We start from the raw sequence: 17,213 nt of genomic DNA, 5'->3' as shown, positions 1-17,213 counted from the left end.
GGACTAAAAAAATATGTTTTTGTTTTCTTTCTTTTTTCTAAAGATTTTATTTGACAGAGATCACAAGTAGGCAGAGAAGCAGGCAGACAGAGGTGGGGGAAGCAGGCTCCCTGCTGAGCAGAGAGCCCAATGCGGGGCTGGATCCCAGGACCCTGAGATCATGACCTGAGCCAAAAGCAGAGGCTTAGCCCACTGAGCCACCCAGGTGCCCCTTAATTTTCTTTTAAAAACAGTGGTAAATTCGAGCCACTCAGTAAGACTGATCTTGCAAAAAAATACATCACTGTATTGTGAAGAATCTAACCAAACATTGGGGTCAAGTACACATGTGTATACGTACATACATAATACATACATGTATGTATGTATATACATATATGCATATATATAATATATAAAATTATTGATAATACAGAAAATACACTAAGCTCTGAACTTTATATACCTAGACAAGCCTTCTTCTCTTTACTAATGTAACGAGAACAAGAAAAGAAACTAATAATAAATGTGAGGAAAACATCATTAAAAATCAGTATTTCTAAAGCAGTATGTTCTAGAAGTTTTAAAGCATTTCTGAGGCTCCAGTGATTTGACAGTTAGTAAAAAAAATTTGGAAAAGAGTAAATTAACGTGGCAGAGACCAAGGTTAGAGGCACACTGCCTAAATAATTTCTGTAATTTATATAGAAACTTTGAGAGCTACAAATAATGTCTTATTATCTAGTAACTAGTACATATAATTCACAAATTCTAGAAAATATTAATCAAGAAATACTGACTTTTTCCTATGTACATTATGGCTTTTAAATTCCTTAAATCATCTTCAATAAATTTCATTTAATTCAAAGAACATCTTAATATCTGTCCATAAATTTCATCTAATTCAAAGTACATCATCTTAATTTCTGTCCCCAAATTTCTCAAATACAGAATTTTTCTCAATTTATGTAAATTTTGGTCATGGAAACTGTATTTCAAGCCACAACATTCATTTGCCCAACATCTGGAGAGCTGTTTATTTCATTAGTCAGTCCTATAGCCCCATGTTCATAATTTGTACAAGAACTTATTATACCGCTTCTTTTTGGTGATCTCTGAAAGGCCCAAATTACAGTGACATTCAAACTTGTAAAAATATAAGGTTATATTGTCAGGAAAAAATTTGTGCTATATGTTAGATTTCTTTGCCTTGAATTTTGATCGATTATATACACTCAACTCCATAAACTAAGACTGTTTAAGACTAATGTGTCTCTTGGGTCTGATATTTGACTAAAAGCCAGTTAGTTAGCCTGTTGTTTCGTGGATGTGGGCAGAAGACACAAGACTCCTGGATCAGAGACAATGTGAGCAGCAAGCCTCAGCAAATCTATGGTAGATCTCCTCCCTGACCAAGTCCTGTGGGGATGATATAAAAGGCACATACAGTAGGTTGTATTACATGAGAGAGGAACAATGAACTTCATGAGTTTCACAGCAAATTTTAAGCAGGCCTGTTCTCTGTCCCAAAAGGGACACTACCTCTTCCCTTAAGGCTTCTCACTGCAAACGGTAAGAAATGGCCTGGGTATATAGGGCAATCAGGGCCTTGCACTTTTGGCACATTCGACAAGTTGTATTACATGAATGCAAAGATTAACCTCCTCCCAACAGTGTTTTCCCGAAAACAATGCCTGTTATTTGAAATACAGTAATTGAGAGAGCACTCCACAGTATGAAACTGTAAAAATTCAAACAAAAGTAACTCCTTCTCTTTTTTAAGGAATCATTTCTTTACGTTCAGAAAATATACAATATTTTAATGAGCTTCCTTTAATAAAGTACTGATTATCAAAATAAATATTTTGAATGACATCTTCAAAAAATGACTTCATCTACATTGGTATTTTGATGACAGTTTAGACAAATGAGATATCACAAATCATGTCAGGTACATAAAGCTTAAACTCTGTCTTACCCTGTCTCTTGCTAATAGTGCAAGAGATGATGACACAACTGTACTAAATAGAACTAGACTTTTTGTTAGGTTAAAAATATCCCTTTTATTTTAAATACAGTGATAATGCTTTTCAGAACTAGAAGAAGAGACTGTTACATTTTATTATAGAGCCATCACATTTTTTCATAAACCTTTTGTAACCCATCCTATTTAATATTTAAATCAAATCCTTTTTCTATTTCATAGTTGAGTACATAGTCAAAAAAGACTTCAACATGGATATTAAAATGGGTCCCAGTAAGACGAAGGCAAAAACTAATTTTTCAATGTAATATAAAATGTGATCGATCATCAGTTGCCATTATCAAACACAGGCTAATGTAAATGCTTTTCATGGTTAAGACTGAATGAGAGGTTATTAATCTTACAGCAAAGATGTTTTAATACAGTCATCTAAGTTAATACAGTCATAAATTGAAGCTAGAAAAAATTATGTTGAACCTAAAGTCAAAAACAGATCCTGGTTAAACATACCGGGGACTCTAAACAGTAAATGGAAATCATTAACTAATTCTAAAACTTTCAAGACCATAAAACACATTATCATCATTAGTAGAAACCTATCAGACCCTCCACTTCCAAGTAATGTAGGATTAATAATCATTTATTTTCTGCAGCAAGGATCATTATTTATGGTATTTATTGGCTTCCATAGGGAGGATCATGAATAGGCTTCAGAGAAAGATGAGATTCTCCTGAAATACTATGCAAGTTGGTAGCATGAAAGTTAAGTTTCTGGAGGAAAGACTAGTGTTTTCATGTTCTCACAGGAGTCTAGCACTCAAAATTAAGTTTACAATCATCTATTTTAAAAATCTGAGGACCTCTTTCCAGAGTCTCAAAATATTACATTATACATTAGCCTGAATATAAAATATAAGAAACCTCCCAAATGAAAAAAATAAAAACAAGAAGAAAAATCTGACTTTCAGTTACTTTTAAAAACAGACACATATTAGGCATAAATAGTACCCTCTCCCCCCTGAAAAAAAACCCAGCAATGGGCAAGACAGTTTATAACAGCTAATGATATTTTGAACTACTAACAGAATTCTTAACTTGCAGGACATTCAAGATTTTTAAAGCCTCAAATATTCAAAGCTGTCCTACAGACCTTAAGATGAGCTTATAAATACACAATCTACCTATTAGGCCATATAGACTATAATCTATTAACATATTTTAGGCAAGCATGTTCTTGTGCAAAGTTGACTAAAAACACCCACCATTTTATAGTCACCAGCAATTTAACCATGCAATCCAAAAATAAAAATCCAAACATATTCCTCTTCAACCATAGCTCATATTACTTCAAAGCATCACAAATACTATACAGTAGATAGATCCCTTAGTCTGGTGGTTCACAAATTTAGTGAAGTATCTAAAATCATCATCACCATCATCATAAAGCTATTGTGAATCTTATTCCATACTTACTGCAATCAGCAGCACTTCTTTTAATAAGCACCTACTATAGTGCCAGGCAAAATGCTAAGACTTTGTATACTCTATTACTTAAAATAACTAATACTATTAAATACTTAAATATAGGACAGGTATTAGTCTCATTTTTCAAAGGAGGTAACTGATGCTCAAAAGAAGTAAGCTCCATTCCCAAAGCCACAGTGCTGTTAATATTCTGACCCAGGACTACGTGATTGCAGAACAGTGTTGCTGCACCAATTGCAGGACCAACAATTTCAGGGGTCCTGCCTATATGATGCATGGCATTGGAACATGTGGCCTTTTGATTATACCTCTGTGCCATTTGCTGTCCTTTTTTTTGTATAAATATTGGCACAAATGGAGGCACTGGGTGGCTCAGTTGGTTAAGCATCTGCCTTCAGCTCAGGTAATGATCTCGTGGTCCTGGGATCAAGCTCCTCGTCAGACTCGTCAGACTCCCTGCTCAGTAGGGAGTCTGCTTCTCCCTCTTCTTCTAACCCCCACTTTGTGCTAATAAATAAATAAAATCTTAAAAAAAAATAAATATTGGCACATATGTAACATTTCACTGAGATAAGGAACACCAACAAACTCTTTTACATACTAACAACAACAAAAAAACTTCGTTAAACTGAACACTACATCCTGAAACAGTCATTAAAGAGGAAATCAACCTAAATAAAATTAGTGCTATTGCATTCTGCATGTCATATTTTATCTAAAATACACGATGCAGAACTTCCGGGTTGGTGAACACATGGAGGTGCGGGGAGAGGGGTGTGCCTGGAGTGAGCATGAAGCTCCATGCCCCTTCCCCATACCTTGCCTTATGTATCTCTCCATCAGGCTGTTGGTGAGCATCCTTTATCGTATCCTTTAATAAACTGGTATAGGTTAAAAAAAATATAGGATATACCTTTCAATTTGTGGAGGCTGTTTATTGGACTTAACCGCTTTAAGAAATTCAGCAAAATATTCTGGCTTTACAATCGGACGTCCACAAATGAGTGCACATATTGTCTGGAAAGAAGAAAACACATGTGAATACAAATAATCACGCGCTAGCTTTTCTTTAAAGGAAAGTTTTAGGTTAGAGACTACAAAGGGGCTGTTCTGTTTATTAGGTTTTTCCTTTCACTTCTCTAAATTTATAAAGGAGCCACAATCTAAGAAACTAAAGTATTTGGTCACTGTTTAATTTTGGTATACAAATCTCTGTATCATCACTTAATTTTAAGGAGCCACATATTACAATATTAATTTAATAATAGCTTTGGGGAGGGCAGAACAATGTAACTTAAAATAAGTGAATTTTAAAATGTATTCCAATTTAAAAGTTCTTACAATGTTAAAAAGTAGACCTGAGAATTAAGAAAATGTAACAACTACCCTAGAGAAGACAAGATCAAGAAATACACATGAGCTATAAGATCTTTTCTGCCTAAATGCCCTTTGAACGGATTGTAACTATGGAATAAAGTATTTTCAAGAAAGTAAATAAAGGAATAACTGTTTGGGGTGGCATAAAAGCTCAAAATAAATACATGGAGATTGGAGTTAGATAAGGGTGGAGAAACTTCAACTAGCAAGTGAACTAAGCTATAAACGTCAAATAAAAAGGTACCACAAAATCTGAAAAAGATTAGAAACCACCACCACTGGAGATGAAAATAAGGATTCAGCATAATTTTAGGAAATAATCCAAGTGAAGAATTTCTAAGTATGCTTCCGATAACATAGGGTATTACTTAAATATGAGCAAGCAATGTAGGGTGTCTCTCAAAACTGGAATCTGAATACAATAACTGCGAATGTTGAGTGAAATAACTGGCCTCTGGCAGAGGGCAGGCTCCAATACATGTGATTCTGGGCAAAGGATTTAAGTCCTCCATGCCTCAGTTTCCTCTTCAGAAAATAAAAATTTAACTGAATGTTCCGTAAGCTTCCTTTTGGTTCTAACATTTAATGATTTTAAAAATATAAGGTAACCTGTACTTTTGGAAAATTTACCGAAACAAATAATATAGTAAGTAGGTTTTCTTTTTTGGCACATGGCTGATCAAAAATACTGAAAAACGATTACTCTGCACGTTCGTTGCTGGTGTATATACAGTGACATTCAAATACCAGTGCTGTTAGTATCTCAGTTGCTGGAATAGTGTGTACTTTGGTGAATGGATGCTAGCTCCAAGTCTGTCATGAACTCAGTAAAGTATCTCTCAAGACCGTTTAACTGCCTTTGCTCTTATTTCATAACCACCAAGCAAGTGTATGATTATCTAAATTTCACTTCTCAGGTACCTTAGTACCTTTAAGGGGATTGTGTTGAAGTCTATACATAAATATAGTCACTATGAGGTTGCATCCTTACTATAAACTAATAAATGGAAGTTTTGATTTATTAGCATAAATTAGTACTCAGGAGGCCAATCACTCTGCTGAATTTATAACCTTCATAAGCTTGCGAACGATCCTTGATCAGTGATAACCCCACCAACATACAAGTTTAACTTGAGGTTCAAGTGAGCAAGTCTTTCTCTCTGACACTTGTTCAGCTGTAATATACATATTCTAATTATGTATTAAAAGATTTTTGTACCATCTAATAAGGGAATCTAAATATTTGTTGCTTTTTACTATAGATATTAACCTAAACCAATCTCACATATCTAGAGTCAACCTGTTTAAAAGGAGACGAATCACCTCCCAATGTCATTCTTCAATTAGCTTTGGATATAACCAAATCTGATGAAGACGTAAAATCTGAAAACATACCAAAATATATCACTGTTTTAATGAGAGTTGGCATCCTCTAATGGTACATATCTACATATCTCTAGATGGTGAAGATACAGTACAGTAATAAAAAACTATGAACTTAAAAGTCTTTTAAGGGCATTATACCAAATAAAAACTTAGTAAAGAGAGGATGAGACCATGAGTTGAGCTGGAGGAAGACAACTTGACAGAGGGGACTAGAGATGCTAACTCTGGAGACTGGCAGTGGACTTCCAGTCTCTAAAAGCTAACTTTTAGACTGGAGATACCAACTACACATTGTAATAAACTTATTGGTGAAAATATAACATAAGCCATTTTTAAAATGCTAAATTTTTTAAATGCTAAATATAATTTTATATGCTTTTGCTTGTCTCAAATAATAAACAGGTTATCTTAAACATTATAGCCTAAATGGTACATGAAGGCACGGACTGACACTATATAAACCCACAACTAACAGTTCTGATAGTTTTAAAATAAATGGCTTTAAAAATGTCTTGTGTATAGTTGGTGAGTAAGCTTAAATTCACAGAACTTATTTTAATATAATATCATGGCATTCAACCTACTTTAATGGTAACTTTGACTGATAACATGACAAGATGAGTACATTCTTCTGTCCAATTGTTTACAGTAAGTCCTCCAAGTTGCAATATAGCTTGATTTAAAGCAGTTTTCCCAGAAACATCTAAACAAGAAGAGCATGCAACCAAAGGCTCATATTCTACTCTGCAAATGAGAATAAGTTACATAAAGTTATATTATCATAGCTCCAGAGACGGCAACTTATAGTACTTTAAGCTCACATCACATGCTACTATTTTAATTTTTATGTATTTTTTAACTTTCTAATTTATGAAATTATCACTTCCTAAGTCTTGAGTTGCACTTAAGAAAAAACAATGATCTAAGTTAACATTATACTTTAACTTATGTGGAATCAAACAAATGTAGCTCCCAACAAGGATCTCTGAGACCATTCCAACTCTTAACTACTCTTGGCACTGACTGACAAAATGCACTAACCACATGCGATGCAAAGTGCACTAATGTAATAAGCAGGAACTAAATTAAATGGTTTTAAATTCATTATCCATAAATATCATGTCCTTTAAAATTTGATCAGTGCAAAACAAAGCCATCCATTTTTAATACCAATTAAAAAAAATCTTACCTGAATTTACTTTCAAACACTCCAAAAGTAACTCTATCCCCTGTCTTCAAACCTTGAGAAAGGCCATTCTGCATTTTTTCCTCATTAACAAAGGTACCATACTTAGAATTATCTTTTATTGTCAATATAGGAGTCTCACCAGTTTGACTCTGAAGCAAATGAACAAAAAAATCAATACAACTAAAGTCTTTTACCACTCAGTAAATATAATTCCCAGGGGGAAAAGGTTTCAAAACAAAAAGCGGATAACTTTTTGAATAGGTAACTGAATAGATGGCCAACCTCCCAACATAGAAGGCAACAGTTACTGTTTCAGTTGCAGGCACAGAACTTGAAATTAATGGAAAATGTCTGAATTCCAGCGTCACTCCTCTTAGAACATGCATTTTCTTTATTTTTGTAAGTCAGTGCAGAGTTTTCTAACCCCTTAATTTCACACATTTGAGAATTTCTTTGCTTTTGTGTGGTCTGTTTTATGCATGACAGCTTCATCCCTAAGGTTTTTTTTTTTTTATATTAACTAAATAACACAGTAAAAAAAAAAAAAAAAAAAAGTCCAATGAGAAAAGGCTAGAATGTCTGACTTAAAGTAATAATTCTATTTTTCCTTTAGGAATTTCAATAATAATCTTCTCTTATACCTAAAAGAATACAGACACCAAAGCTAAAATTACTGAACAGATCCCGCATTTGTTGGTATGCAGTCTTTGCTCAAAATAATGGCTTTTATTATCACCAGTATTATCAAGAGCACAGCCATTTATATACACTAGTATTTTTACCACCCACTGTTGTGATTAAAACAACTAACCAACCAAAACAAACTCAAAGCCATTCAGAGAACTGTGAGACATAAGCAACAGGTGTTTTTCCTACTAAAACGAACCAATTCCCACTGTGAAAACCTACATTACATGGGAAATACCTGTGTTCACATGGCTCTAAGAACTCTTTAAAGCAGGAATGTGACTTGGGTCTGTTCACTGCTCTATTGCCAGGGTTGGCACAATGATGGATACAGAGTAAGCACTTAATGTTCATTCAGTAAGTATAAATGTATTCTACTTCCTTTGAGTTTCTAAATCACTACAAAAGAATAAGACACTGGAACAGAAACTTCAAATATCAAAACAAACACCACTGTTACAACCACCAAAATTAGTATTTAATTTTAACATAAAAAAACTAACACCTTTATGGAATTAAAAATCCTATAAACTCCCTCATACACACCAAAGTAATCTTGTAATTTCAACCCCCTCGCTTTAAACTAGTGAAATAAAATTAGTGACATACCTGGTTGGTTACAGAAAAGTTAGCAGTTAACACAGCATGATTTCGACTGATTGACTGATCACCTTCAATTAGAATGCCACAGTTTTTCCTTCCAACAATGTATTCAACACCAGTCAAAAGTCTGAATGGTTCTAAGAATTAAAAAAAAAAAAAAAAGTAAATGTATAGACACACATATTTGCTGTACATAGGTACAGCAAATATTTACATAAAATATTTTAATTTTGCTTTTAAACTTTAATAATCAACTTCAGATAAATCAAAACTTGTAATTTCTATAAAGCCTCACTGAAAGATGCAAAAGATTAGATGGAAAGCTCTAGCATTTTCTAAAGAGAAAACAGTACTGAAAAGTGTTGGCAGTAACTGACTGGCTCAGTCCGTTAAGCCTCTGACCTTTGGTTTCAGCTCAGATCAGGATCTCAGGGTCATGAGACTGAACCCCATATTGGGCTCCGTGCTCAGTGCAGGGTCCTTCGAATTCTCTCCCCTCCCCTGCCTCCACCTCCTACGCTTGTGTCCGCTGGCTCTCACACACGCTCTCACCCTCTTTCAAATAAATAAAACTTAAAAAAAAGTCTTGCCCAGATCAACATACATAAATATACATTACCAAACAAATCACAATACTATGTTTGGAATCTGATTCAAGAATCCATTGGGAAAAATATAATTTTAAAAAACTGTATATAAAAATTTAAAACTTACAAGAACTTTCCCTACCAGATGGTAAACTACGCCCTAATGCTACAGTAACTAAAACATATGGTACTGAATCCGGAGTAAACAACATAGGTCAATGCAAGAAACGTTCAGACCTGATTTAAGTGTGCATTTTGGGGAATTCTGTTTTTTTTTTTGTTAAAGGTACCATTTCAAGTACATGTTTAGTTTCTAAAAAAAATGTTGAAAATCACAAATTGTTAGGTAATAGCACATTTCTTGGAGACTAGCAGTTTAGTATGGGAGCCTGGGACTCCATCTTCGGAGTGGTAGGGTAACTAGGGCAGATAAACTAGAGAAGTAGAAAGCCAAGCCACGTTTGGATATTTTGTTATTCAGAAACTCTTAGCCTAGAGTGGGCCGTTTCGAGGAAAAAACATTGTGCCTTGGTTTACTTACATTTTTTCCTAGAGGAGTGGGCCCATAATGTCTGTTAGATTCTGAAAAGAGGTCACAATCTCCTAGAAGTTAAGAATGCTGGCCACTGATGGATGCATTTTTCTACTGTTACCTGCCTCTCTCTCTGTAGGAACCCAGAGCCAGCCACAGACAACTGTTCCTGGAAAGGAACGAAGTCCTGCTTCCCAGCAACAGCTTCTGTTCTACCTCAGCACTGCTTCAAGTCCATAGGGATGCCTTGATCTTTAGTCTTCTTACCATTTATTTTCCTAACTTCATGCGCCGTTCGTAAATTTAGCTCTTTTGCCTATCAGAATAAACTTCCTGGGGGCAGGACCTAATCGTACGCTACCATCTGCTTATCAACTAAAAAGGACTTTGACCAGGCAACCAATTAACAGGAGATAACCATCTGCCGCTGCTGAAAAGTGCAGAACAGAAACAACAACAAAACAACAAAACCCTACTTTTTCAGTTGTTCGGATGACCAAAAAAAGGCTCTAAAACAAAACTGAAATCATGCCTCTCCTGTGGCTGCCATTTACCCAATTCATCTCTGTAGCTTTTCACAAAATTAAACAATGTGCTCAAAACAAAGTCATCTGCTGCCATCGTGCTCCTAGCCTGGGATAACTTATTCTAGGTGTTTGGCCAAAAGCTTAAAACGCTAAAGGAGAGAGCAGGTGGCCGGCCAAGACTCAATTCCGCGCGGCCTGTAAGCCGGGTCAATGCGGCCAGAGGAGCTGGTCCCAACTACCGAGAACCTGGCGGTAGGCTGGGTAAGGGATGCCACCGCCAAGGACCGGCCGGGCGCTGCCCGGGAAGACAGCGCGGTCCCCACCGCAGTCGTATGGTGCGCGCATCTCCTTCCCGCCGCCTCCCGGGGCGGGGACGACGGCAGCACCGGAAGGTGGAGAGAGGAACGGGAACCGACCGGAAGCATCACTCCTTAGACCCCCTGCCCAACGCAGCTGCTCCCTGGAACACGGTGCCGGGGCCTCTCCCCTCCGCCCTTACCTCGGGCCGGGCCCGCGACGGGGAGCAGCTTCCACATGGGCCTGGGTCCCCCGACTCTCGGCCAACTCGCGGAGGCGTAACCGCGGCTGACCGACGTGCGCGGCCGCAGCTGCCTCAAGCGGCGTGGACTCCGGAACGTGCGCGCTCCCGGGAGCTGGGCCGCCTAGGAAGAGGAGGGATAAGCAGGAGTGAGACGTGGGCTCCTCGTCGCCACCTGGTGGTTAAGGAGAGGAACAGTGCGATCTGTATTGAAATGTATTGGGTTATGAAGTGTGGATCCCATTGAAAGGTGTTCAATGAATATACATACTTTGAATTACGTTTTCTGGTCGTGAATAGAAATAATTTTTAAAATCAGCTACAAAGCAACGTAAGATTTTCTAATTAAAGACATTAACATACTAGCCAAGTTTGTAATTCCATGCATTTGTGATTTCTAAAAAAATTGCAGTTACTCCTTTGTATGCACCCTACTGGTGGTGACAGTTAGGGTGAAGATAAAGATTTTACAAGTCAATCTTCATTCATCATTTGGTTCCCTTATACCTCTACCCTACTTGGGGACCATAATAATACTCAGAGTTCCTAGGTATCAGTAATGACTGTGTCCAACAATATTAAAAATGTTTAGGCATTCTCTTTTCTAAAGTGTATGGTTTTCCAAGGGGATGGCCATAGGTCCCTTTGGGGAAGATTTGGAGGTGGGGTTGGTGTAGGAGAAGTTATTACCATATATTCTCATTACTGTGTTTCAGGGTCCTCCCTCTCGGCATTCCCGCCTCTCCTTTAGCCACTGGGTTATGGACTGATGAACTGGCACAAGTCAGGAAACTGGGGAAGAGACTGAAACTTTTTACTGAGGGTGCTGCTCTCAGCCTTGGGTTCATCCATCCTTCATTTTTTTTTTTTTTCCATCGAGCACGCTCTTATTGGCTAGCTTTTATCTTTTCTCCTAGGAGTGCCATTTTCTATTAATCATCTCCATAGCTCTATAGCTCTCTCTAGGTCAAGATCGTTGACGGCCACTACAATCTTGCCACTCAGTAGGACCGTTGTACCCTTCTGATGGTTAAGTGCTGCCACCTGGCCTCTATTGTTTTGGGATTCTATTATCCTTGTTGCTGTCTTTGAACCTAGTTTGGTGACAGTATCTCTTATCATCAGCCATAATCCACAGGGAAAAGCCACACCTGAGCTTCTCAGTGATGGGGTACCCCTCTCACCAGAAAATTCCTAGTCACTTTGATAAATGGAGCATCTGAATCAGAACTTTGTCATCTAGTGGAATTCCCAGCTTTCCATAGGATAGCCACTCTAGCATGTCCCCTTCCCTGAGCATTTTGCTCCCCTGCTTCCACTATCTGCCATGACAATTCTATTTCTACTTCTCTTAATGTGGGCCACCACTTTCTTCAAGTTTCTATGAGCCATCATGGAAGTATGATAGTCATATTTTCTGGGATCCTTACCAGGGCATTCATTCTTCTCTTCCGGATGAGTGCTCCCAAATCAATAAACTCTCCCTTATCCAAATTCATTTTCCATGTCCTCTTGTTCAGCATCCTCAGAATACAGTCCCAAAAGTATTCTCCTTGCTCCTGCTGACACATGTTGATGAGCCTGCAGCTCCTTTACTATAAAGTCACATCTTCCCTCATCAGTCCTTCCCCGGCTGGGTTACCGTATCTTAGCCTTTTATTTTTTGGTTGCAAGAAGAGGAGATGGGGCAACATCAAAGTAATAAAGGAATATTTATTTGTTGCTTACCAATAGCATAGGTCTGATAATCAGAGGTTAGAAAATTTTTGAAAGAGGGAGCACAATGCAGATAGAGTGTTAGATTGGTAGAAAGTTGCTTACTATTCCATGCCCCCTGCTTCCTGTAACTTACTGGCGTCTTCTCTCACCTGCTGTTTTGTTGTAAACAAACCCTGCTAGATTGTTTAAGTCTTCATGAAAACTTCCCTCTATGTTTTGCTTTAAATTAAACATGGCTCTCACTCTAGAACAGTTTTTCTCTACTGGTTCTAAGATAGTTGCCCCAATGCCTCTGCCATAGTTACTGGCCAGTAGGATATCCACCATATTTTTTGGCCAGGAGGATTACTCTTTCTCCCTAAACCTATACCTTCACTTTCCATTTCAGTGTCTTACTCTTCCCAGACTTGCAAAATCTCTCCTAGATAGAACCATTATGTGTGAGTTGCTACCCTTTATGAATCCTTTTCCTGCTGCCTATTGCAGATAAATCCATGTTACTTATCCATATTCATTGAGAACATTGCCACCTGTGTGAGAGCTTTCTTCTCCACCCCAACTCCTGCCATTATTCTCAAGCAACTGTAAGACACAAGTGGAAAACTTGTTTTACCCATTAGGCTCACATTATTTTGATTTTCTCAAATCCTGTGATTTTCACCTCTACTACACATGCACAACCTCTTTGATGGCCACCCTTTAGAATTTTCTATCACCAGAAACTTCCCCATCTTTAATATCCTACTTTCTGACTGGAGCTGCCTAGCCCTCTACGTTTCTTATATACTCATTCCATAATACCTGCTTTTTAGCTTTATCCAGGTCTCTTACCACTTGATCCCTCCACTTTACGTAGGTGATCAGTCTCCTCTCCTTCAAGATATTCAGGCTGCATACCAGGATTGGAGATTGAACTACTATTACAGCTCTGCTTTCAGTACTTGGAGCAGCTCTCAGAACTACTTTTAGTCTCAGAGCTCTCACCTCTATAGCTAACTTGTCTATGAGCCCTAAGAAACCCCAACTATGAGCCAATTAATTATACAACCACCTTCTGTACTAAAGCTTCTGCATTAAACTATCTTTGAAAATGTGGAATCAATGAAAATTCATAACCTCTAATATTAGTTGAACTATAGAACATGACTCATCAGCCCTACTTCCTGTTTTAAAAAAGAAAAAAAAAGTTTTTTTTTCTGGGGCGCCTGGATGGCTCAGTTGGTTATGCAGCTGCCTTCGGCTCAGGTCATGATCCCAGGCTCCTGGAATCCAGCCCTGCATTGGGTTCCTAGCTCAGTGTAGAATCTGCTTCTCCCTCTCCCTCTGCCTCTGCCTGCTGCTCCCCTTGCTTGTGCTCTCTCTCTCTCTGTCAAGTAAATAGATAAAATCTTAACAAAACAAAATTCATTCTCTGAAGTCCTGACAAGCTATCCCATACCTTTGCTAATATCTACTCAAATCTGGTCATCTCCTGGCCTCCTTCAAAGAATATGGTGTTGTATGTTACTGAGGAAATTCCTGTAAGGACTTCTTTATAATTTCTATCCTACTCTGTCCTTCTCCCTGTCATAAAAGGAACTTCTTTTCTTTTAAAATCTACACCTACACCTCATCCTTACCTTTTTCTCTCTGGTTTCAGGGTATAATTTAACACTTCAATTTGGGACCAACTCCTCCACTTGTGCTCAATTTAAATCCATTCCTTCTCCTCATCTGTCCCAAGGCCTTGTTTTATCAGTTACCTCCTTCTCCTACATATTTTCCATTTTTCTCTTTGATTCCTTCACCTTATCTTAAAACTATTAAAAGGTCAAGTTGCAGATAAAACAATGGAACAGAATCGATAGAAAACCCGGAAATGAACACACAATGATGTGGTCAACTAATCTTTGACAAAGTAGGAAAGAACATACAACAGAGAGTCTCTCCAAAAAATGGTGTTTGAAGAACTGAACAGCAACATGCAAAAGAATGAAACTGGACCACTTTCTTACACCATACACAAAAATAAGTTCAAAATGGATGAAAGACCTAAATGTAAGACAGGAAACCATTAAAATCCTAGAGGAGAACACAGGCAGTAACTTCTTTGACATTGGCCATAGCAACTTATTATATAGGTCTGCTAAAGGAAGGCAAACAAAAGCAAAAATAAACTATTGGAATTTCATCAGAATAAAAAGCTTCTGCATAGTGAAGAAGAAATCAATAAAACTAAAAGGCAACCTATAGGATGGGAGAAGATATTTGCAAATGACATATCTGATATAGGGTTAGTATCCAAAAATATATAAAGAACTTATCAAACTCGACACCCAAAAAACAAATAATCCAGTTAAAAAAATGGATAGAAGACATGAATAGACATTTTCCCAAAGAAGACATCCAGATGGCAATAGATACATGAAAAACTGTTCAACATCACTTGTCATCAGGGACATACAAATCAGAACTACAATGAGATTATCACCTCACACCTGTCAGAATGGCTAAAATGAACACAGGAAATAACAGGTGTTGGCAAGGATTTGGAGTAAGGAGAACTCTCCTACACTGTTGGTGGGAATGCAAACTGGCACAAACACTCTGGAAAACAGTATGGAGGTTCCTCAGAAAGTCAAAAATAGAAATAACCTATGATGTTTACCCAGAAAATATAAGAACACTAATTCAGCAGGAGATACCCAGCCCTATGTTTATTTACAACAGCCAAATTATGGAAGCAACACAAGTGTCCATCAATAGATGACTAAATAAGGAAGTGATATATATGTATGGAATATCATAGAATATAATGGAATATTATATGTGGTATATATATACCTGCACATACGTGTGTGTATGTATATATATATATATATATATATATGGAATATCAAGGAATATTACTCAGTCATAAAAAGAATGAAATCTTGCTATTTGCAACAATAGGGAAAGAGCTAGAGACTATCATGCTAAGCAAAATCAAAGAAAGACAAATACCATATGGTTGTTTCATTCATATGTAGAATTTAAGAGACAAAACAAATGAGTATTTGGGGGGGGGGGGTAAAAAGGAAAACCAAGAAACAGACGCTTAACTTTAGAGCACAAACTAATGGTTACCAGAGAGGGGGTGAGCATGGGAATGGGTTAAATGGATGATGGGGATTAAGGAGTACACTTGTTGTGATGAGCACTGGAGATTTTATGTAAGTGTTGAATCACTAAATTCTACACCTGAAACTAATATTACACTGTGTGTTAACTGGATTTAAGTAAAAACTTGGAAAAAAAGATAAATAAAAGATTATCTTGTTTTCTCTCCAATTTCATTAATTTGACCATTAATTTCTAACTAATGTTATGCTAAAATATAGTCTTAAAAGAGCTAAGATTTTTTTGTTTCAGGGTCACACACAGGTAACAACAAAGGGAGCTCAGTCTCCTTTTATAAGTGGGCTTAAATTATATCTACTTTGCAGTATTATTGTTACCATTAATTGAGACACTATACTATACATCATGGATTTAAACAAATATTGGTTTCCTTTCCTTTCCTTCTAGGTCCTTAAGGGTAGGGGCTGTGACTAAATCATTTTTGGGTGCCTACTGTCTAAATCACTTTTATAGCTCTAATATTTACCATAATGATGAACACCTGATGCAACTGTTTATTAATTTAACTACTCATTGAAACACTTTTGCACCTGTGTTAGTACTTATGCTGAACTGTGAAAGTTGGTGTGGTTTGGAGAAATGAGAAGCATGTGGAGAACCAGTGATGACTCAGCGTGCATCTTTTTTAGTCTAAAGATTATCAGGTAGTAAAGAACAAATGAGTTCTATTTTTGTAGCTCAACCCTAAGTCTATTTTAATAGAATTATTTTTACTGTAGTAATTCTATTTTATATTTTACTAGAATAAAAAAATTAACTTCTATGTGTCTTATTTTATCTTGATATAGGAATAAAACCGTATATATCAAGTTAATCTGTAAATTATTAGTAGAGTTACCTGAAACATCAGTGGGTTACTGGAATCAAATTGTCCGCTTAAGTATAATTTATTTTTTTAATTGAAAAATAAATGTATGTAAGGTCCCAAATTGCCAAGTTTAAGACTTGCCTTTACAGAACGAGAAAAGAAAAGTCTTTTTTTGGGATCATGGGTAAGCCTCCCTTCCAGAGGTCATTCAAGAAGCTTATTGATGATTGTAAAGCACTTAGAAAATATGAAGCCTAATATTCACCTAAAATGTGTAAAATTAGATGAGGTACTCAAACACCAGAAATACACAAGAGCTAATATTCTAAATAAAGAATATTATCCATCTTTTTTTTTTTTAATCTTAAGAGCATTTTACAATGACCTTCTTAGGACCACACCAGGTGGCCTATAATTACTCTGCCAAATCTAATGTATTTGTAATCACATATTTTTAGAACAAGTGATTTTAGAGATAATTTACACCAACACCTCGTTTTATGATGAGGAAAATAAAGGTGATAGAAGTTTACTTGCCCAGTAGCAGAAAGTCAGTCTGTAGCGGAGTTATGACAAGCACGTCTTCTGCTTGTCAGTGCAGAATTTCTGTGGCTCCCTTCAGCAGCAGCCTGGACCAAGTCCTCTGAGCACTA

At 36.9% G+C, this 17,213-nt stretch overlaps 1 protein-coding gene across 4 annotated transcripts in view; it reads right to left on the bottom strand.

Annotated features, from left to right (window-relative positions):
- LOC111146688 (nibrin) overlaps nt 1–10,992 on the bottom strand; it is a 48,990-nt gene extending 37,998 nt beyond the window's left edge. For 2 of the 4 annotated variants that reach the window (XM_022502347.1, XM_022502348.1), the window contains exons 1-5: nt 10,836–10,992; nt 8,697–8,827; nt 7,401–7,549; nt 6,796–6,955; nt 4,362–4,465 (exon numbers count right to left, since the gene is read on the bottom strand). In XM_022502347.1, coding sequence (XP_022358055.1) covers nt 4,362–4,465; nt 6,796–6,955; nt 7,401–7,549; nt 8,697–8,827; nt 10,836–10,872 — 581 coding nt within the window. In that variant the 5' untranslated portion in view covers nt 10,873–10,992. Of the gene's footprint in view, nt 1–4,361; nt 4,466–6,795; nt 6,956–7,400; nt 7,550–8,696; nt 8,828–9,818; nt 9,865–10,773; nt 10,777–10,835 lie in introns of those variants that run through there. The other 2 variants (XM_022502349.1, XM_022502350.1) reach the window with 2 other exon arrangements.
- Between the last annotated feature and the right edge of the window lie 6,221 nt (nt 10,993–17,213).

This window comes from Enhydra lutris, unplaced genomic scaffold (genome assembly GCF_002288905.1).
Source record: "Enhydra lutris kenyoni isolate GAN:26980312 unplaced genomic scaffold, ASM228890v2 scaffoldscaffold14, whole genome shotgun sequence".
NCBI lineage: Eukaryota > Metazoa > Chordata > Mammalia > Carnivora > Mustelidae > Enhydra > Enhydra lutris.
Note: the sequence above shows the minus strand (reverse complement) of the source record. Positions and strands in the feature narration are given on the sequence as shown.